This window comes from Mya arenaria, chromosome 15, assembly GCF_026914265.1.
Source record: "Mya arenaria isolate MELC-2E11 chromosome 15, ASM2691426v1".
Classification (NCBI taxonomy): domain Eukaryota; kingdom Metazoa; phylum Mollusca; class Bivalvia; order Myida; family Myidae; genus Mya; species Mya arenaria.
Window position 1 is genome coordinate 15,543,246 of NC_069136.1, and position 24,216 is coordinate 15,567,461.

Genomic DNA, 24,216 nt, shown 5'->3' on the forward strand with positions numbered 1-24,216 from the left:
ATGTGCTACCGATGTCATCTTTTTCTAGAACCAAGCATAAATAATATATGTCACCTAAATCCAGAACGAAATATTGTGTTATACTGTTAAGACTTAATTCAATCGCTCGTACGCCTTACAAATAGTGACATGAGATTCGTGAGTATCAAAATGCAATACACATATTAAAAATAAAAAAAACAATATCCAACGTTCCCTGTTTATTAATTGTATGATTTTAGAAAGTAAATTATTTGTTTTCGAATAACCATGTATCGTGTACTGTTTTCCATCTTTGGTTCTTTGTTATCTAAGAAACGTCATACCCATTGATATTTGAATATTTCTTCCAAATTATAAAACATCAAAACATAAATGTATTTAAAATACACGTAAAATACAGTGAATGGTATAAAAGCTTGACCCATTACTGGTCATTTGGCTTAGTGCTAGCACAACCTTTGATTTTTTATCCATACATCGATCCTTGTATGTAATAAGTGACGTGTGTTTGTGCGTGCGTGCGTGTGTGTGTGCGTGCGATCGCTTGTGTTTGTTTATATAAATATATAAATGCAATTGAAATAAAAATATACCCATGTAAATGTAAAAATACTTTCAAAATCGTGTCAATGCTTAAATGTTTAGGTCGGCCCACGTTACCAATTTGTTTTCGGAAAACATCCGGAGCTAGGAACCTATAAATGATCGCGCACTTAACAGCTTTTCTTTCGCAGGAGAACAGGACAATGGCTGTGTCAAAACTCGAGGTAAAACTTCTGAAAACAATCTTTAAATGATTACTAATATTTAAAAAAGGTTATCATTCTGTTATATGCTATCAATAATTTAAACTCATTTTATTTTTATTTAATTTAATTTGCTATATTTATTACTAACCTGTATATCTTAACGTAATATGAAATAAGGCGCTGCCTCTACGGGCTTTAAGTGTTATTGCCGGAATCGTAGTTCTTTTTATGAAACACATGTTGTACAATACATCGCGGTTGGCATTTTTGGCCTCTCGGGCCATCAAGAACAACTAGCTGTTTTATATAAACAAGTCGCAAACTTTTCAGTACATGTTCTTTCAAGTTAAGCACAGAGCCTTAATTTATGAATATTCATATGGCAAGGACGAAGAGGCTTTTTTGAATGTGCTTTTCAGCTATATAATTATTTTTATATCGGGTCTACAGTCCAGTACAGTCCATACTTTCAATGTGTGTATTCCACGTGATAAATTGCGTCATAAATGCTACGTCGGAAGGCAATATTTTGATTTGAAAAAATACTTTAAACAAAGATAACTTTACAATTTCTTCACCATTGTAAATGAAACATAGCGCAGTCTACGCCGATTACGGAGCCCTACCTTCGTTCTTTAACCAAATTTTGATTGCGAGTTTAGTTTCTTAAAACACTTCGGCAAACCTTTTCACAATATGACGGAGCACTGTCAAAACATTATTTTGGAAACAGGTGGTATATACTAGTGATGGGCCGATGATCGCCGATAATCGATTTTATCGGCAGATATTCCTTATTTGGGGATCGGCGACCTCATCGTTCCATAATCTCCAACTTTATATACAGCAGTAACTTAGAGCTAAGGGAAGTAACCGATACTTTGAGTTTTAACAGTACTTTCATTTAGTTTTTCTTTGCGTTCAAATAGCTTTATGATGGCGGATGGCCAGGGGGGACATCGATCTAAAAATATTTGATTACCCTGGATATCGGTCGTCCAGGTGCTGGACAAGTGCAAATTATTCCAGCAAAAATGGTTAGGGTCATTCAAGCCCAGATTCTTATGAAACTAGGCTTGATCGACCCCAGCTGTGCTCACATATTGAAATGAACGTCAAGATCAATGTAAAAACTGTTTGAAGAATGGAAATGTTTGCCGGCCAACTCCGAAAATACGTGAGAAAAGTTTTGCTTATTTAATTTCCAATTACTCGTTATTTTTAATAGCTAATGCCATCCAAAACCAATGTGTTATGTCTCATTTTTTTCAATTTAATTTTCAAAACCGGTTTAATTAATGCACCAGTCAATTGTAACCAAGCCCCCCCCCCCCATTATTCAATATGCCAGAAATGTTTCCTGACTGAAGCATAAGAAATGAAACACACATGAAAACTAAGGTCCTTATTGATATATACATCAGAAAATGATGCTTTTGTGATACTGTCCGATTACAGCCGATTAATCGGATAATCGATCAATCAGGGTCTCCGATTAATCGATTATGAAAATCCAAGCCGACTGCCCATCACTAGTATATACACACTGTACTTTGCATGATCTCTTAGTATTTTGATTAGTAATGCACCAGTCAATTGTAACCACGGCTCCCCTGGTCAGGGGAATAGCGTAGTCCACCTAAATGGCCGTCAACCAGTCTTTTGACGATTTTTAGACTATGGCAGACTGGTGACGTCCACCATCCCAGCAAAAAGTAGCAAACGGGCCTTGCGCAGAGGATCCTCGCGGCCACAATTTTTAAATTATCTTTGTTATAAATTCAAATTTCTACGAAAATATCATTGCCTACTATCAAACACACATTTATTTATGTCATTATGCCAAAAAAACATGTTCAGATACCATAATGCACTTACATGCATCGATTGTATCCATTAATCTGTAAATCTAGGACAAATCTGACAGGTTGTGTACATGTATGAAACGGGGTAGAGGATTTCGAATATTTTGGTCGTTAATAGGCTCGGTTAAATAACACTATTAAAATGCAACCATTTCAATGCGCTGAACGCTAACGTGTTTGATGGGTCAAGTTGGGAGAAGTTGATGATGATAATGTTCGTGATGATGATGATGATGATGATGATGATGATGATGATTAGGTATCACCATTTTTGAACACTGTTGCGTTGCTCTGCACAATACATAGAAAAGGGAGGATAACTGTGACTGCGCACAGGGTTAACAATCATTGACGGATGGGTACAAATTTATTCGATAAAAATCAACATGTATAAAAAATGGTGGACTGCTACGCTCATTTCGTGACCCAGAGTATATTTATGTGAAATAACGACTCTAACGACAAATCCAACCCAGTTAAGATCACTGTCAGGTACATTTGTAACAATTATATCATTATTAATCAACATCGATGCATAATATAACTATATATTCTTTCGCCCAGTGTTAAATGGTAGAGAGTTGTAGCGTTACAGGGATACACATGAAATGTCAAAATAATAAAAAAAAGTATCCCTGATCGCTCATTATTGTAGCTAGGGAATAGCGGGGAGGTTGAATTTCGGTCCAGCCAACCCGGCTAAAATCCCCGCCGTGCGGGTATGAACAGATGGTAAAATCCCCGCCAAATGCCCCTGTACCCCAGGGACCAGTGTTCGACACTAACTGGGTCCCGGGATCCCGAGGACACCAATTTTTCAGGAGGAACACCTGAACTTTGAAGTCCGGTATTCCGTCGGGACACTTAAATTTTTGACTGATAAACGCTAAATATCAATAAATAAGTAGCATTGAATTAATTTATTACCTAAATTCGGGCTCCCCTAAATTTCTTGACAGCACATGTCAAAATGATATTATTAATTATCATTATCGGACTCATCAAAGCGAAAGTATAGCTGACTATTTGACTATAGTTACGTCATGAATCTATAAATAAACAGGTCATTTCACAAGGCGCATGCATGTTAACGCTTCCGTTTTGTTGTGTACATTTTAAACAAGGTCAGAGCTGACAGAGATTTATTATCGGTAAAATGCTTATGTGGAATTGTTTTGCTTATGTGTCAGAACCGCCCAAAAAAGATGCCAACTCTGGTGATACCTTTTATATAATATGATACGACCTTCGAGTATTTACAGTAACATTTATGACACAAAAGAACAGCATCCTACATTCAGCATTCTGTGTTAATTGGCATTCAACTTATCAATAATCTTTGTTAATTTTAAAGACATTTATTTTATGCTTTGATAAAAAAATAATAGAAATAAAATTTGCAGGGTTTTATTCATTATTTCAATCAATTTATAACATTTTATGACTCTTTGGCGCGAAAATTAACATGTATACACAATTTTTGGTCGTCTGCTCTTCCAGTATGCACTACGACTGTTGGGCAGTCTGATTTATCAGCAGCTCTGCTAAATATTGATTGGAGTTTTCACAAGCCAGATGTAATATTCCTACTGTTTCTTAATGAAAAGCACCGACATTTGACAAGACCCTGAACCATGATGTATTTTATGCGCATTTTCCAAAAATCTAAAAATAGTAACCAGGGTTAGACACTAACATTTTTCACAAGGTAGTCCCTCGGACTACTGGATCCAAAATCTGGGTAGTCCAGCAAAAATTCTGGTAGTCCAAAAAAATGCAAGCCTGCAACGGATTCCTTCAGTGTTTTGTGAGACTAAGCCTTCTTAGAACATTGTCAGTATATAACCCTTTGATTGGTCATGATATCTTGCGATTTACTAGTAGTTTGATTTTGAAATTTGTCTCCTTATTGTGCGAAAGGTTTTTAATCCGAAGCATATACATTTGCTTGTAAGTTTGTTTGACATATTAGTGGAAAAAACACCTCAGTTTATGTGAGTTACATTTTTTATTAAATTTAATTAAATATCGGATATATAGCTTAAGGTCACAAAAAGAATATACGTATAGATAAAACAAAATCATATTTTTAAACGACGCAAATCAAAGTAAAAACCTTTGCATTTATAATGACTATGGTCGTTTCAAAATTTCTATGCTGATTGTTAGAACAGTTTTGCATTTCATTTAATACGGAAATTTATTCATTAAGAGAAACAATAAGGTAGTTATATCAACAATGATAATAATGCATTACACTTGTATAAAACAGGTGATTCTGAATCGAGAAAGGAAGAAAAACAGCGAAATCCATTGAGTTTTGACAATGGATCTATACAAACATCTTTTTTGTTGATTTTCGGATAGGAAATTAATACATGTTTTGTTTCCCTTTATTTGAGTTTTAAAATAGAGACTGTTATTGTACTGTAACAAAATTCCAATGTTATTTACAAATAAATTATTTTAAAGTCTAGACATTTTTCTACCTGAATTATACATTGCATACAATTAATAATAATGAACTTATTTAATGTTATACTTGCTTTTATTGCTATGTTTTACCATGTCGCATGCATTTAATTTTAATCTGATTCTCATTGTCTCAATCTCAACTTTTGTATTATCATGGTCTGCTTCTGGGTATTTGTCGGAGGTCCCCAATTAAGATGTCATGTGACACTGTAGGTGTAGCCTTATCGCTATCGGCGTGGTGTCAATTGTTATTGGCCCTAGCTTCAATGTATAAAATGTTATGACATTTTGGCGCGAAAATTAACGCACACAATTCTGTCGTCGTCTGCACTTACACTGCATTATACCTGTTTTGGCAGTATGATTAATTTATCAGCTGCTCTTCTAAAAGCCAGTTTAAAAGATTTCATAAGCCAGGCATAATGTTCCTTCTGTTTGCTTAATATATAATTATATATATACACCGACATTTTGCAATACCCTAAACCATAATAACCATGAAGTATTTTCAGAAAATCTAAAAATAGTAACAACCGTCAAGTGTTTGTCTACATCGTATCTTTCATTGTTTTTGACTGAAAATGCAAGGGCTTTAGAAATTCTGCCACTTGGTCCCAAATCTACCTCGCTGAAATTGGCAGAGGTGCACATGTCTGACGATTAAAACACACCATAGAGTACGAAAACAGTCCACGTTGTCCGGAACTGCTCGGCCATCTTCGGCAAGCTTTACGATGAATGTTTACCGGTGATAATTAGCTTCTTGACATCACGTTTTACGCAAGTTTAAGCGTAATAAAGATTTTATGCTCAATTATCTGATGTGATATTTACTTTCTTCTAGTAGTCCGACGGACTATTGACTTAAAATGTCTTGTAGTCCGACCTAAAATCTGGTAGTCTCGGACTACCGGACTACCGTTAGTGTCGAACCCTGGTAACAACATCAAGTTTTTGCTTACATTGTATCCATCTCTGTTTTTGGCTGAAAGCAAAAGGGACTCCCGCTTTTGAACCCAATCTACCAGCTTAGAGACCAAAATATACCTCACTGCCATTCAGTGCTACTAACCTGTCATTACATGCTGCTGAAAACATGTATAATATGGTGGTGTATACTTGCATTACAAATTGAAAAGTAACAGGATGTTGAATTTAATATTAAAACAGGCTCAACAATGAAAAAGTGGAAGGGACTTCTAATTTCAGGAAGGGACACCTGATTTCAAATGTTGGTGTCCCTTCGGGATCCCTTGGAAAAATGGTTAGTGTCGACCCCTGCCAGGGACCCTAGGTAAGGCCCATTCCCCGCTTTATTTAAAGCAAAGACAAAACCACGGCATTCAACCGGCACTCCGGGGCCACCCGAAAGGCAAAAACACGGCCCATTTCCCGGGCTATCCCCGGTATACACCCGGACCATCCCCGGTATACACACGGACCGGGGGGGGGGCGTGGATACAATTGACTGGTGCATAATTAAGACTATAGTATCCATTTCATAAAATATGTTTATTTAACTGCAACATTAGTAAAACATTCCATTGAACAAATACACCCGAAAGGTAAAAACACGGCCCATTTCCCTGTCTATCCCCAGTATACCCCCGGAACTTGGGGGGGGGGCGTGGTTACAATTGACGGGTGCATAATTAAGACCAAAGTGAGAGAAATCGGCTAAGTAGTGTGAAGGAAATGGTTCCTATTACCAGATGTAAATCCTTATCAGTATTGGTCTTTCACACCTTCCATAAAGCAAGCAGTAAGTATTTCATAGTTTATTTATGAGTCCTTAATTTACATAGATACACTATCTACATACATTTATAGACTAAAGCTATAAAATATGAGATAAATATGCACATGGCCATTGTAAATGAGTAATGTGAAATGCATACAGTTATGTTGCAGTAGACAAATTATCAATTATTATAAACAAGAACTAGGTAGTATATAATTATAATGAGGATAAAACATGAGCATTCAGCTGATACTGAAGACATTTTTTTAAAAAAGTAAAAGATGAGTATATATTCTTGTAACAATAACATTCAATACTCATATTTGAAGATTTTTAAACTTCAACACTATCCATTTCATAAAATATGTTGATTTAACTGCAACATCAGTAAAACATTCCTTTGACCAAATGCATGAGTATAATCCCTAACAGTAAATAAAACAATTATTTTTAATATCACATGTCAAAAGCATTATCACATTTGAAAAAAAAACTATATTGTTTACACAGAAAAAATGCAAATAAAATAAAAGTTAAGGAAGTTTTTTATAAAAAATATGAATGCAATAAATGGCCCATTGAGGGAAGGGTCAAACATAAGAACATTACTCAACTTTTATTAAAACTTCATTTTTTTCAAACAAAAAGATTTAAGGGGTTTACTTCCATTTTCAAAAACTAGTAACTAGTATATTTTTCAAAGCACATTTCAATATCTGCAATATATTTCCATCACATAAGTGTTTCGTTTATAGTAAAATTGTAGAATAAGTCTGTAATTAGAAAATAAATATATAAAAAAGTAACAGAAAAAATGCAAGAATTTTTTTTAATTGAAAATGAAAACAAAAGTGAGCCTTACAAGTTTCAAATGTTTTATCATTTGAATGTGGAGGGCAACATATGTGAATGAATAAGTTAATGCTAAAATATATTTAAGGCTTATACTAAGAATAACTGATAATCTATTGAAAAAGAATGGATTGAAAGTTACTACTACATGGTCTTAATTAAGCAGTGTAATGTACATGGTTCAGTGAGTCCATCTTAGAATTGAAACGTGTAATACGCAAAAGTGAAAAAATCTGGAGAAAGTACAAACAACCTGAGCAATTTAGAGCATTCAAAGAAGCACGGAATAAATATTGTCAGGCGATTGACTCTGAGAAAAGATTAGTAATGAGTGATATGATCCTAAATGCCAAGGGTGATTCTAAAAAACTTTATGGCATAGTTTCGGAACTTACCGGCACTAAAGTTGAAAATCCAATGCCCCAAGCTACAAGTGAGAGCGAGTTAGCTGAACAATTTGCAGACTTCTTTATGGACAAAATAACTAAAATTCGTGAAACACTTGCGGAATTTCCAAGTTTTAAACCACAATCTAAACAGGTACAACGTTTTGACACTTTTGTCAATCTGACAGAGTCTGAAGTGCTGCGTCTAATAAACGAGCTTAACACCAAATCATGTGAGTTAGACTTATTACCAACCAAAATACTAAAAGCTTATCTAAGTGATCTTCTGCCAAATATTACTAAACTTGTCAACCTTTCGCTGGCAAATGGTGTATTCCCTGTTCATTGGAAACAAGCAGTTGTAAGACCTTTGTTGAAAAAGGCAGGACTAGAGCTACAATTATCTAACTACAGACCTGTTAGTAATCTGTCGTTTCTCTCGAAACTCATTGAAAAAGCTGCTCTCTTCAGATTCAATAGCCATGTAGATGAACACAATCTGTTACCAAAAAACTAATCTGCTTATAGACGGCACCATTCCTGTGAAACGGCGTTACTTAGACTAGTTAATGACCTTCTTGATGGTATGGAAAAGCAAGAGGTTACAGCCTTAATTGCTATTGACCTAAGCGCCGCCTTCGATACAGTAGACCATAAGATTCTACTTGAGGTTCTACAAAATCAGTATGGGATAAATGGTAGCGTATTAGCCTGGGTCGACTTGTACCTGCGCCCACGTAGTTGTTGTGTAAAAATCGGTTCTACTAAATCTAATCCACGATCTCTGGAGTGCAGTGTACCTCAAGGGAGCTGTCTCGGCCCGTGGCTTTACCTAACATACGCGGGGACTCTTTTTGATGTCATTCCACCAACTATTTCCGTCTACGGCTTTGCCGACGACCATATAGCTAGTAAATGTTTTCGGCCAACTTCAGTAACTAATGAACTTACTGCAATAACCAAACTGGAAGAGTGTGCTGTTACCATCAACAACTGGATGAACACAAATAAACTAAAAATGAACACTACCAAAACAGAATTTATAATATTTGGGAGTAAAGCACAACTAAATAAATGTCGTACCACAGACATTGATATTGCTGGTGACACTATTCAAAACGTTAAGTGTATACGGTACCTAGGCGCATATTTAGACGAATGTCTTCGGTTTACCACTCATGTCAAAACAAAATGTAGAGCAGCAATGTTGAACTATTTAAGAATAAAAAACATTCGCAAATATCTGACAGAGGACGCAACTAAAATTCTAGTTCTTTCATTAGTGATATCTCATTTAGATTACTGCAATTCTATTTTGTATGGTATCTCTGAGACCGAAATACAGAAATTGCAGAGAATTCAGAATATGTGCGCCAAACTTGTTTTACGTCGCAGTAAATATGACAGTTCTAAGGAATCTTTGTTCAAACTGCATTGGTTACCTGTCAAAGCTAGAATCAATTTTAAAATTTTATGTACAATGTATAATTGCTTTATTGGCAATGCTCCTGTTTATTTAACTGAACTTTTAAACAAGCCAGTGTCAACAGGACGGAATCTTAGATCTGTTAAAAATGTAGAATATTGCTTTTCAACCCCTTTTAACAAACCGAAAACTTTTAATGATAGGGGTTTCAGTACAGTAGGTCCAACGTTATGGAATAAGTTGCCTTTGTATATTAGACAGTCTCCATCTTTGGATGTTTTTAAGAAAAATCTTAAAACTCATTACTTTAGAGATTTTTACTCGTTGTTTTAATGATAACTACATTGAATGTATTGGTGCTGTTTTTACTGAGCAATAAGTAACATTTAACTTGTGCCAACTGGTTTCATAGAACTGAATGCTTTATGTCATGAATACTCAATATTTCCTATTGCTGTTTTTTTATTTTTTTATTTTTTAACATGATGTTGTTTGTCTTATACTGATGAATGTAAAGTGTATCGTATTCATTTGATGATAATGTGATTTTACATTTTATCATTTTGCATATTTTACTATGATTGTTTTATTGTAAAACGCCATTGAATATGTTTATAGAAACAGGCGTTTAATCAAATAAAATAGTTTCAGTTTTCAGTTTACATGATTGTCAAGTTTAGAAGTGGTTAATAACTTTCCTGCTTGTACATGAACTAAAGCAAGTACTTTTTGCTTTTGATTGTTTTCCTTTAAAGCATTGATATAAAATAAAGAAAAATCCACTTATTTGAGGTTGTCATTTCTGCACACATTTGATTTTTTAGGAAAATATCAAAATGCAGTAAAAGTTTTGCTGTTACTTAAAGCTGCACTCTCACAGATTTACTGTTTTAACAACTTTTTTTAAATTTTTTGTCTTGGAATTAGATTTTTTTGTGTGTAAATATCTGCTTACCAGTGATGAAAGACTGCTGAGAAAAGATCAGATCGCAGATTTTCATATTTCCAATCCAAATTTAATGTTTTATGGCTTAAACCGTTACTAACGGTTTATTAAAAATGCATAAAACATCATTTTTAGGACGGAAATATGAAAAGTTGTGATCTGATCTTTTGTCAGAAGTCTTTTATCATTGGTTTGCAGATATTTACGCAAAAACTTGTTCGTCGAAGACAAAAAATAAAAAAGGTGGCAAAACGTTCAATCTGTGAGAGTGCAGCTTTAACATCAGAAATCACAATAAATGAAAAAAAAAGGTATCACACATGTCAGAAAATAAATTACATAAAAAGCTGTTTAATTTCTGATAAAAATAGGATAAAAACTCTATCCCTAAACTATGACAAAAACAGTGCTATTACTTTGATATAAAGTCTTCTTAAGCATATACGTACAATGTTTATGTCCTGAGTAATATCCCAAAATATGTCATTATATAAATATTTACCCGAATGTTGACAATATGTACTGTCACACTGGAAGCCATGCAATATTTATTTTATTATACCGAACACAGTTACATTTATATACATATATATATAAGATTTTTACCATAACACAACTTTCAAGTTTAATCAATTTATTCTGTAATTATTGTTTGATCACATTTAATAGCTGTCATTTTGTTGCAAATGTCGTTTAGAAATAAGGCAAACACCGGTTGTAACCAGATTCACAATACATTTTAATAAGCGCTTACCACCTCAGAAAACCTTGGGGAAAACAAAAAATGCCTATTTTTAGAAGCGCATGCTATGTGGCGTGAGACCACAGTTATTTTTAATATATGTTTCATTTAGACACTAACTTGGCTTCTTACTTTTAAACAGTCCCAATTGAAAAACAAGTAACTGGCTGCTGTAGAACAATCCAAGACACAAAATTTAATAACAAGAAAACATAGGGTGGACTATTGCGTTTTCTCACAAAATTGAGTAGTAAGACATGACCCTGAGGTCAAGACGGAATAAGGCTACAAACAACCAATTTACAAAGTTCCACAGGCAATGATTTTTCCAATTTTTACACTGAAAACTATCAGTTTTTGCAATACAGTGTCAAATTATGTTAAGCTCTATGCAAAAAGGCCACCTGTTTCTTCTCTTTCATTCAACTTTAATAAAATATTGATACTTGAACACAAGCACTCTTTTTTCTATATTCACATCCGGATTTTGGTCAACAGGGGGCAGATAACTGTGGTCTTGAGCCTATTTAAGTAACATTTTTTTCCGAAACAGACTTCAAAACTCCTATAGTTCAACTTAAGGCTATATGCAACACATACTGAAAGTTTGGCAATGATATATTAAAAACTAAATGAATGAGAGTATTAGCACCTGTGGTATTTTCATAAAAAAGCAGAAACAGCTATTTCCCTCAAATGGTAAGCTGCAAACCTTTGAAGTGCCATTATTTCCTTATGCATTGGAATAATTTGACAAAGTAAAGTTTTCCTTGTAGCTTTGAATAGTGTCTATAGAACAGACCACAAAAAATGGCCTGCCTACTCTTTTAAGATTTTTTTCTAAGCAAAATAAGGTTTTTCCACTTCATCGGCTTAGTGTTTTATATAAAAAATGACATAGAGCCAAACTGAAATGCTTCAACTTGTCAAAAGTTTGCTTTTCTGGTCCACTTATATACAAAGGTAACAGAACTGTTTAGTTTAACAAAAGAAATTTAGTGATCATGTGTTTATAGAAAGTCTAAACACCACTTATGCCAAATTGTTTGCTTCTGGGACAAATGGCGCAACAAAGGAAATGGAAAAAATCCCACCAAAACTGAAAGGTTCATGACAACTGCTAGTGTTTTCATTATTGAGGTGGCTACATGATGTAGAAAATGCAGAGATAGCATTATTATGCCCATTTTTAAAAACTTTTTACTTTAAGTATCTGTTTTGAAGGCTAGATTTGGCATTAAATTCAGAGTACAGCACTTCACCATTGTCTATAAGTTGCTTATTTGCTATAAATCTCACTCTTTGGAATCATTTACACACAAACAAGTACTACAGAGTTGACTAACATCTTTATTCTTCTGAAATATTGGATTCAGAGCTGCATCTCCTGGATTCAGATTGCAGGACTACCGCCGGGGAAAAAAAGGCGCAGCTAACTGGAGCTTATTGGCACATCATGATCTGCAAGCAAGACACAAAAGCAATGTTTTACACTAATAAAACTTTCTGCCACTACTGTTAAAGTTTGAAAAAGGCCTGTAAACACTCATTTGAGGCATACACAACCTATCATGTAGTCATCAATGTGATAAATATGCAGAAAATGTCATGAATTCAAGGATTTTCAGGACAAATTTTATGAAATATATAGTCTTTTGGACATTTTGCAATCAGTTTTTAACAACTCAAAGTTTAATCTTATCTTATTGAGTACCCAGATGCATTTTGAAAGCATTAAAACCAGACATGCTTAGAATATCTTCTTACTTGGAGATGGTATTCCTTTCTTGGAAAACCTTGCACTGGTTCTTGTCCTTGAAAATTCCTCTGTGGCTACAGCAACCAGGCTGGCTATTGAAATAAGCAATAAATTAGGGATTTTAAGACATTTATAATGAATTAAGGTTGTTTTTAATGCATGAAGGGAAAAGGCTCTTATCTTTATGAAAGCGGCTCACTTTTTTTATTTCTTTTGCCTTGAGAAATGTCAAGTTTTTCAATGTATAAACTGAATAAATGAATGAATTAATGAATATATATGAATGGTTGATAGAATTGATTAATGAATTAATGAAAGTTGGCATTATTTCTTTAAAATAGGGATCTCATTGTGTTGCTGTGATTGTTGAAGTAGATGTTTTCTTGTCCATAAGCTGAAAATCATATGCACACTAATGCTTCAGTCAATTGTACCCACGCCCTCCCCCCCCCCAGGTCCGGGGGTTAACCGGGGAAAAGGGCCGTGTTTTAACTTTCCAGGTGGCCCCGCAGGGCCGGGTGACCACGGTGGTTTTGCCATAGCGCCAATTTTAGCGGAGGTGCGGGGGCATTTGGCCGGGGTTTAACCATCAGTTCATCCCCGCAGGGCGGGGATTTTACCACGGGTTGGCTGGACTGAAAGTCAAAGTCCCGGCTATTCCCCGGACCTGGGGGGGGGGGCGTGGTTATAATTGACTGGTGCAAAAATAAAACATCATTCTGCATCAAATGTGCAGTAAGTTTTGATTAATTGCTTATAGAATTTGCAATTTATGTAATGTTTGCTTAAAAGAGCAAACAAAATGTGCGAATAGATGCACAATACAGACCAAAGACTAATACAAATCAGCAGCTTCATTAGAAAATAATATTATTATCAAAGCCGCACCAGAAATGATTGACAAACAACATGAAAGAAATTCATTTAGAAATGGAACAAACAGTATCAATGGGCTAATATGATCAAACTTACTCACTTTATACTTCAGTTTGGATACAATTTTCCATTATATGATCTTGAAGTGCTAACAAATTTTAGCATGTCGGCATGTTGGCATACACCAAGTACAGCTCGGCGAGGTGGCAGGCGGGCGTCTGGCTGGTTCATCATCATTTCCTCCCGGGTCTGTTTATAATAAGAATGAAAATAACACAACACCTACCCAAACATACAATCATTGACACCCTTATAGTATATACAACATACTCAATTAACACATCTCTGGCCTACCAGTTTAAATTGATGGGATTCAATATTTATTTGAGAGCTGGCTGAAATTTCAAACAGTAAAAAATATCTCAATATGTTTGAAACAGTGAAAGATTGTTTTTGTTGTTCATAAATGTCTATAAATCACCACAAAGCATATATAATAAAAATGCTTTGAATTTTGCTATGCCTATACTTTACTATATTAGAGCTGGCATTGTAAATGTCTTGTTAATTTTACATAAACAATATATATCCTTTTTTAAGTAATTCATATAGACTGTATTTTAAGAACAAATTGAGAAGAAAATATTTCTCGGCCATATTCTTTCTCAAGTCGAAACAGGTGTTAGGAAGACTAAATTGCACACTGCATGAAGAAAAATCACTGATCTACAAGCAATTGTTAAAAACTTCTGAAAAATATTGCAAAAAACGCCACTGTTTTTGAGCTAAACTGATGACCCCGCATTTTCTAATTATATGCAGGAGAAAAAAGGTATTATTAACATTGCTTGTTGGGAGGGATTTTGATTTTGCCGAACCCACCCCATTTAAATAATTAATTACTTAAATGTTATTTTTTACTTTGTAGGAAAGAGTTTGTCTAAAACTGTCTTGCATGCTTAAACATGCCTTCAGCTGATTAATTTTGAAAAGAGGTTAACTTAAAGAAATTCTGTGCGGAAATATGTGCCAGTTTAAGCGAGACATGTCAATACATTTCATCTCGCCTAAAGGTATCCTTCTGAAAACCTTGTTAAAAAAATCACGGGTAAGACGCTGTAAGCTCTAGCGTTATCATGTAATTCTGCCAAAATGAAACACTGCCTTTTATGCTTAAACCTCCCCCGGGTTCCTAATCTATAATACTCACATTATAATGCTTGTTAAAACCAGGTCAAACATGCCAAATTTGATGGTTGTTGGGAGGGGATACCCCTCCCGAACCCTCCCTTGTCAATCACATTATGAATTACTAAACATTTGATTTCATTGTTTGTGCTGAAGTGGTTTTTCTGTAATTTTATTCATACATCTTTATCGCTTAAAGTATTCTTATCTGCCCCACTCCGCCATGACAAAAATATTAATTAAATACTGTAAACTTTTTTAATTTTTAAACTGGGCATAATTACACTGAGGTTACCCACAATCGTGACAGCAGTAAAAGAGCAGGAGTGCCTACATGTCGGCCTAAATGGTTAAAGGGACTGTGTCACAGATCGATGCCAAATTTATGATATTTTTCGACAATTTTCTTTTCTTTTCGCTATTTTATCATCTGTGAGACAGCCCCTTTAATGGACGGACGAGTCTAGTCTGTGTGAGTTGAAACCAGCTGCTAATTTAACTCAGTTGGCAAGAGCGCCGTGCTAGTGTTCCTGCGGTCGTGAGTCTGAGCCCTAACCATCATTAAAAAAAACCCAACCTGGACGGCATTTTAGAATGACTAATGTATAGTGATGAGTCATAAATTATGACCGGAAGGTCATATCTGGATACCGATTGCATCAATTTAGCTTGTTCATTATCCGTAAAAACCAACGTTATGTCATTATGGTGTCCAAACAGCAACGTATGAACGATTGAATTTACAATAACAAGTATAATTCTTAGTACAACTCACCGTGAAAGCAACGTTAAATCCGTGTTATTGCATCATGCTGAAAGTTTCAATATAATAGACACATTGAAGACGTCACGTGCACCTGCAATGTGCCTATGTGCAAATCATTGTTTACATCAGCTGTCGTAAAATGCGCATAAATACATTTAACTTAATTATTTAGATATACAGTTTAAACGGTATTTTTTAAGATGTTGGGTAAAAAAACACAATTGTTATGACAACCCTGTTCGTTTTGTATTATTATTGCAGAGTTATGAAGTATAATTTCCGGTCAAAAGAAGTACTCTTTAGACGTGTATTCATTATATGTGTTCTCCACTCCTTTTATGCAAGTGCCGAAGGTCGATTGTACATGTACCTCGGGTATTTCCGTATTGATTTTCATTGGTTAACGGAGGTCATACCCCGCCCTAAACATGTACAATTTGCATGCCGGCATGCACGCGCTTTATATGAACAATGTATGACGAGCTTGTCTGGTTCTCATTTTCACGGTTCAGTGGTGCCCCAAATTTTTAATGCCTATCACTCCGGCAAAAAAGAAGTAGTCCTTTGCATACACGTACAAACCGTAAGAGGGCTTGTACAGACTTCGCGTTTGTCTTCAAGCCCGTATTATCATGAAAAGATACTGTTTAATAAAAAAACAACCTGTACTAAATATACCTAATGCTTGAATATATGTCATTTTATTGGCTAATGAAGGTTGAAATTATCGTTTGTCTGAGTTGCCTCGTATCGAAAATACATCAAGATGTGATTTTTTTTTGAGTAACAGACACATTTACCTCACTAATTTGTCACTGATGCTTTTAATAGCGGTTTCATTGTATTTTTTTATTTGACCATTGCTATACTAAATTATATCACTGTTTGCTTATCTTCAGCATCCAGGAATGATATTTTTGCCATGCTACATGTTTAACTGTGTGCAACACTTTTGCTTTTAACTCGTAAATAACACAACATCGCAACATCTGAAACATTTCGCTCTGTTGTTTCAGCTTCAGCTTCATCCGTTCGTTCCCGGTTACGGCGATTATATGTACTTATTTTGTCGAATGATAGTTTTGTTCTGTGTGCGTGTGCATGTGCATGTGCTCTTGCGTGTGCATGTGCGTGTGCATGTGCGTTTGCGCGTGCATGTGCGTGTGCGTTTGCCTGTGCATGTGCGTTTGCGTGTGCGTGTGCGTGTGCGTTTGCGTGTGCATATGCGTGTGCGTGTGCACGTGCATGTGCGTTTACGTGTACATGTGCGTTTGCGTGTGCATGTGCGTGTGCGTTTGCGTGTGACTGTGCTTGTGCGTTTGCCTGTGCATATATATGCGTGTGCGTTTGTGTGTGCAAATGCGTGTGCGTGTGCATGTGCGTTTGCGTGTGCATGTGCGTTTGCGTATGCATGTGCGTGTGCGTTTGCGTGTGACTGTGCTTGTGCGGTTGCCTGTGCATATATATGCGTGTGCGTTTGTGTGTGCAAATGCGTGTGCATGTGCATGTGCGTTTGCGTGTGCATTTGCGTTTGCGTATGCATGTGCGTGTGCGTTTGCGTGTGACTGTGCTTGTGCGTTTGCCTGTGCATATATATGCGTGTGCGTTTGTGTGTGCAAATGCGTGTGCGTGTGCATGTGCGTGAGCGTTTGTGTGTGCCTGTGCTTGTGCGTTTGCCTGTGCATATGCGTGTGCGTTTGCCTGTGCATATGCGTGTGCGTGTGCATGTGCATGTGCGTGTGCGTGTGCATGTGCGTTTGCGTGTGCGTGTGCATGTGCGTTTGCCTGTGCATTTGCGTTTGCGTTTGTGTGTGCAAATGCGTGTGCATGTGCGTTTGCGTGTGCATGTGCGTGTGCATGTGCGTTTGCGTGTGCATGTGCGTGTGCGTTTGCGTGTGCGTGTGCGTTTGCGTGTGCATGTGCGTTTGCGTGTGCGTGTGCATGTGCGTTTGCGTGTGCGTGTGCATGTGCGTTTGCCTGTGCATATGCGTGTGCGTTTGTGTGTGCAAATGCGTGTGCGTGTGCATGTGCGTGTGCGTGTGCATGTGCGTTTGCGTGTGCATTTGCGTTTGCGTATGCATGTGCGTGAGCGTTTGTGTGTGCCTGTGCTTGTGCGTTTGCCTGTGCATATGCGTGTGCGTTTGTGTGTGCAAATGCATGTGCGTGTGCATGTGCATATGTGTTTGCGTGTGCATGTGCGTTTGCGTATGCATGTGCGTTTGCGTGTGCATGTGCTTGTGCGTTTGCGTGTGCAAGTGCGTTTGCGTGTGCATGTGCGTCACTGAATAAGAGTGTCACTTTAAAGAACAATATATACTTAATGTTTGAAATGAATTTATTCAAAGTAATTGCAAAGAGCATTAATCGGCCGGTGGTATTTTGGTATTTCGGGCTGTTTTGAAATATCTTGACGTATTTATGATAGCTAACTAAATGCAGATTTGATAAAGCTAAGTGGTTAAGAATCAGAAACCAGCAGTTAAAATTCGATTCCTTCTCATATTTGTAGAAATCAGTGTTGCTGGAGAAAGATGAGACGCTGCAGCTCACCGCAGTTCGCCTATACCATTCCCAACGGGAGGTGGCTCGATACCTTGAACTAGGCTACCTGAATTTGATCGACCATCCTGATATTGCAAAAGAGGTGAACTCTGAAATGTGCTAACGATTCAATTAGAAGTATATTGTAAAATAATAATATTTATGATACATGTCATTTAACCATAATAATCGCAATATATTTAAGGTTCGTCTAACAGCTCACGATGCTCGAGCACAGCATTTAATGACGTCAGGCTTAATGAAGAAGTTTACCATGACGTCAAAACATGTTGTTCAAACGTTGTTGCCAATGATTCGTGACGGCGTCGAACTTGGGGTAAGAACTTTACTGAAGTTGTTGTTAAAATATACGGTTCGTATTCCCAAAGCATAAACGTTCGACAATCTAACTACTTGTGTCATTAAACTAGTTGTTGTTTACAAAATAAGATTCGCACATTGATCTTTGCCATTGATTAAATGATAATGACACATTTTTATCACAAGGACGCTGACATAGTCAGGGACACATTTGGGCAAATACTCGATCTTGCCGAGGATATGAAGACAGAATCTGAAAAGACAAAAGCAAGGTACCGCCATATATACATAACAATTTGCATGCTTTTTGTAAACAATTATATATTTCTTATCAAAGCACATCTTGTTCGTTCTCGGTGTGTGTAGGAATTTGTTATCAAGCAAAACCAGGCATTACCGGTATAAAACGTGTACTATCCAGTTCACTTGCCGTTATTTGTCGTTTTTTTATTGATTTACACATGTATACTGTTTACTGGTATACGATGAAAATATTGCTACTGTTGATTTCGTTCAAAAAACCCTGTTCAATATGAGAATGAGTAAAACTTTGTGACGGACTACTTAGAACATTCACATCCAACAGTTCATTGTAAATTGCGATGAGCTAGCCATTCAAATTTTCAATTTCAAGGCTATGTAAGTCCTATAACTCAAAACATGACTTCGATATATTGTGTTTGACCTGACAGACGCTTCACGAATCATTATGATGTCACTTTAATTTAAACAAATTATGTGTTAATTTACACATGTCAGCGGCTACTATAGTCTGTTCGATACAATTATAGCGACACACATTTTGTTGATCATTACCAAATGATTAGACCCTTGACATGTCATTTTTTGGGACTATGCCATTGTTTTCTATTTAAAATAGGTGCATCTTTTCGTATACAGTCTTATAGTGACTGCCTTAGCTTGACAGCTACACTTTTTATATTGTAGTTATTATAAGATACAAGGAAAGGTTCAGGAAAATCTTGGAGATGTTGACAAACGAAATACAACAGTGAAGAAAACTAACGAGCAAAAGAAGATAGAAAAGGAGATGGAAGAAAAAAGGCAACAGCAAGCGAATGAAAATGCTGAGAAGTTGAAGGTAGAGTTGGCAAAATCTGATAAGGAGCTGGAAGAACTTCGATCTAGAAGGAAAGTCATGGGCGAAGAAATTGGTATATGCTTTGCGCATTTGATTAATACAACGTTTTAAAATAAGAATATGTACTGCAAATAGAAAAGAAAATACGGGAGGAGCAATATTCGCAATATCGTTCATATTTAGGTTTTGAGTTGTTGCCAGACGGCTGTTGATGTCTTTGCAGGATATAAATGTTACATTAGTCACTACTGTATAGATGGCTTCTGACTTCCCAAAACTAAACGTTTACCAATGACGTCAGTTTGATTGTTGTATAGTTTCTTGTCTTGTAGAGTTGATTGTGTTTGTTTGTACTTCATCAACGAGACTTCACACATAGTATTGAATAAGGTTTTCACTACTGTGCTTGTCCTTAAAGTTTTCATTGTTTCATTGTAGAAAAGGACATAAAAGCCTTGGACTCAGAAGACGGACCAACATTCATAGACGATGTGATGGGATCTTTTACTGTTGGAGGCGTCCCAGAATCCGCCAAAACCATAGTGACTGCTACTGTGGGTCTCATATCAGGCTTTTTTAAGGACAGGAGAAGGCAAAGTCAGGTAATTAAGAACCCATTGTCCTCACAAATAAATCATGTGGGCTATGTTTCTTGAATGCTAGATTATTATCAATCTTTCCTTGTTTTTTTTAAGATAAAGTTGAAAAGAGAACAGTATAAGCTACTGAATACTGAGGACAGGGCGAGGAACGAGCAACAAGTAAAACTCAGAATTGAAGAAGACAAACAACGTACAGAAGCGCTAGAAAGACATGCCATGATCGAAAAACTTAACAGAGATATAACAGGTAGTATACATGTAAGATTATAATTAATATGCCTTCACTGTTGTGAGTTTTTTACGTTGCGTTTGTTTTCATCTTAAATATTTTATAGATACACGTATCTAAAGTCGTTACGCATACTTTTTTATTATAATGATCGACTTCCGTCAAATAAGACAATTGAGGGTGAGTGTGACCAAAGGGAATATTATATCCGACTGCTTTATTGTGATGTCAATGCTCACCAGTGAATCGTTTTGCACTCAACGAGTGTACAGTACTGGTTTTTACCAAGAAACGGAATCGACAGTGATTCATTACAGCTAATAGCGTTCTTCACTATCGAGCCAAAATAGTTTAGATCAGTACGAAAAGTAAAACAGCAATGCGTTTCAAGGGTTTTATCTTTACAATTTAGACAACCTAGATTCACTTTATTACAGTTGGCCTTGGTGACGTGCAAAACCTTAAGGAAGCGGCAACCCACTTGGGTGATGTGGACAAGCTTTTTACAAAGATTATTAAGTTTTGGGAAGATATGGCAGCGGCAACAAAGTACCTGAAAGATGACACAAAAGCCGGAGAAGTTTACCTTAAGAAGATAGAAGACGAACGATACCAGACACGTTTTCTGAAGTCCGTAGAAAGAGCTGAACAGGTTAAAATTGTGTTTTTCTTATGAAGACAAATTTTATATTATATTTGATATATTCATTATTTATGGTTGTTATTAATATTTATGTAAATTACAGATACTTTCTGAAGATGTTTGTTCAAGTACAGTCAATAAATATATATGTGACGACACAAATATCCCTTAAATGACTAACTCATATTTAAGATGTTAGGTTCACTTCAAACTGTTTGATTTCTTCTCATCTAGAACTGGGGATTTTTCGGGAAACTTTGCGGCGCTTATGTTGTGGAGACGGACAGGGAGATAGATTTCCTGTACGAGTATCTGTCAAAACCACTTGACCACTTGTCTGCTGAAGAAAGAAAAAACAGAAAGCAAGCTGTATTAAGTGAGCTGAAGAAAGAGATCGACCAGGTTTACCCACAGATTGAAGACATTACCGACGAAAATGACGCATGAATGATGCAAATACTGAACTATTGAATCATTGAAGGCTACAAGATGACAATTCAGTAAAAACATATAAAGAAGTCATAACGGAGATGAAACACATAAAACAATATTTGTATGAGATGATATTTTTATTGAGCAGATTTAATGTTTTTTATATAAAAAATAGTATAAATTTATATTTCAGTTTACATAATATTTAATGTGTCTACTTTATGCTTTCAATTTGCATATTCAATGTTAAATTCAGTTAATATAACATGATCAATATTAAGTGAATATTAAAATATCTTGACAAAATAACTCAAATTAAAATGTTTAGTGGATTCACATCTTTTTTGCGCCAAAAACATATAAACAATAATATTCAATTTCATTTTTTTTATTAGGAATTGTTATATATATATATATATATATATATATATATATATATATATATATATATATATATATATATATATATATATATATATATATATCCCTAAATAATTGAAACAATGTTTACCTCTTAACTTGTTCTAAAAAGTCATCGTTGCTGTTAATGTATAATGGGAATATATTATATAGACACTTGTTGGCAGCAGTGCTGTCTAGATGTGTTGATGGTAGTAATTGTCGTAGGTTCGGATGCTTTATATGTTAAAAATGTAGCATTACTCTACTCTCGGTGTATTGTTTTGTTATTTGGATTATTTTGCCATTTTTATGTGTAACCTCACTTTGATCTTATAGATACCAACATACTTTATACCTCGATGCCATTTTGCTGTTTTTGGAATCAATGTTTGCCCTTGTTAAAAGTATCATCCTTTTCATTAACTTTAAATAAGGATTGATGCAGATGGTACACAGCTTTGTTTTACATGTTTTTGTTAATATGGTGTGGTGTGGGATAGGTCTTGATCTTATGGTGTTTAATCATCTGAAACTATGAATGCAGGGTCAAGAGGCTTTTGACGAAACAATAACCCAAAAACTTAAGTAAAGAATAGCCTGCGGTAATGAAACTAAGTATATTGGAGGTTCCTGTCAAAATTACACTGTGATTGTATTAAGTAATACTATGCATATAAGGGTCAAGACCAGACAAGTGAAGCTATTCAAAGGACTCTGCTTAATATATTCAGTTAAGTTAGTAATAACAAACAAGCTATGACTCATGACGTTCGGCAAACATAGGTGGATATGTACTTTTGGGGTGAGAAATGATGTATCATGATCGAGTTACTTTATCGCAAGATCATGAAGTGATAGAGGTTTCGATAAACTTAAAACACTCGTTTCTGCTCAATAGTTTGAGTTCAGAAAAAGGTAATGTGATGAACATAGTAGACGTTGATTTTAGGGCATTTTGATCAAGGTCGGTTTCCTATTGAATAGTTAAGAATGATGCAAAATGAACAAACTGTGTATACACTAGGCTGATTTAGATACAGTTTTAGTTGATATGAATGAATGAATATAAGATTACTGCTTGTATAAGGATATCGAAAACTGAAAGTGGACTAATTTCCTGATGGCACAACCTATGTTTTATGCATGTTTTCTTATAATTCAGCTTGTCCCTGTAGTTTAAATTACTTAAAACCTAGATTTGTCGACTCGTGGTGTTTCTGGTTGATTTATTACATTATTTTACTCTCTTATTAACCACTTTGTGTTTTCTTTAGATTTATGCATTTGTATCTTGATTAATCATTATGGTATCTATAACTCTGTGTGCCTTATATTGATGCATGTACTAGAAACATGTTTATTACATCATTCGATAATATTTTTTATTGTTTGTTAACCATGTTTATTTTTTATTTATTTTGGGCGGGATATCCTACTGCAACCATCGACTGTGCGACAATAAGAGTAGTTTTAATAAGTATTTGGTTAGTAAAGCGAACATCTTTGCGATTTGCCGTTCGCTAGTTGATAGGACGTACCTCTATATTGCGATTGGTTCGACGACAGTTTGCTGTTGTTTTTCTACACAAGTACTTCACAAACAGATACATGAAAACGCAAATGTATGTCAACTTTCACGACTACTTACAGTTTGAAGTAATTTTAATCGTTTGTTCTTGTCGTCACATTATATTCATATCGAATTATACCGTAATTGTCAATCGGGTTTCTAAATTTAGAGCAAAAGTAGGATTTCATGCTTCAAAAAATGATAAACATTTATACAAAGTCCTCTACTTTGTGTAGAAAGTAATCTTATTGTATTTTCAGTGATGTATGTATCTCTATTGACGTTCTATCTATGCTGTGATGATGTTTGTAATAAAGCTTTGCTCCTCATAAGTTTCGCTGTTTTTGTTCATAGCCGACCATGAGGCATCAACTCGTTCGGAGTAGTTGTTGATGGCGGTTTGTCCATCATTAGTTATTCATCCGCTTTAAAAGGATATCATCACGATTAGATTCGTTAAAAAGCTTATTCATAAAAGGCCAATTACTTTCAGATTATTGACGTTTAACCATGACACATTCACTAAGTGTTTGCCATTTCCACGCACAAAAAGTAATGGCACTCAATCTGCCAAAACTTGCTTAAATTAACCATATCCGTTTCTAAAGTACATCGATTCTG

At 35.5% G+C, this 24,216-nt stretch overlaps 1 protein-coding gene across 2 annotated transcripts; it reads left to right on the top strand.

Moving 5' to 3' along the window:
* Positions 1–672: 672 nt before the first annotated feature.
* Positions 673–23,927, top strand: LOC128219800 (myosin-9-like). Of its 2 annotated transcripts, none has more exons than XM_052927837.1 (9): positions 673–749; positions 18,263–18,397; positions 18,500–18,631; positions 18,802–18,887; positions 19,564–19,790; positions 20,156–20,319; positions 20,413–20,566; positions 20,986–21,200; positions 21,426–23,927. In XM_052927837.1, the coding sequence occupies exons 1-9, from the start codon at positions 684–686 to the stop codon at positions 21,636–21,638; spliced, it is 1,392 nt and encodes a 463-aa protein (XP_052783797.1). In that variant the 5' UTR covers positions 673–683; the 3' UTR covers positions 21,639–23,927. The 2 variants fall into 2 exon arrangements, with proteins under 2 accessions (XP_052783797.1, XP_052783798.1); XM_052927838.1 differs by lacking the exon at positions 673–749 and adding an exon at positions 3,070–3,088.
* Positions 23,928–24,216: the final 289 nt, after the last annotated feature.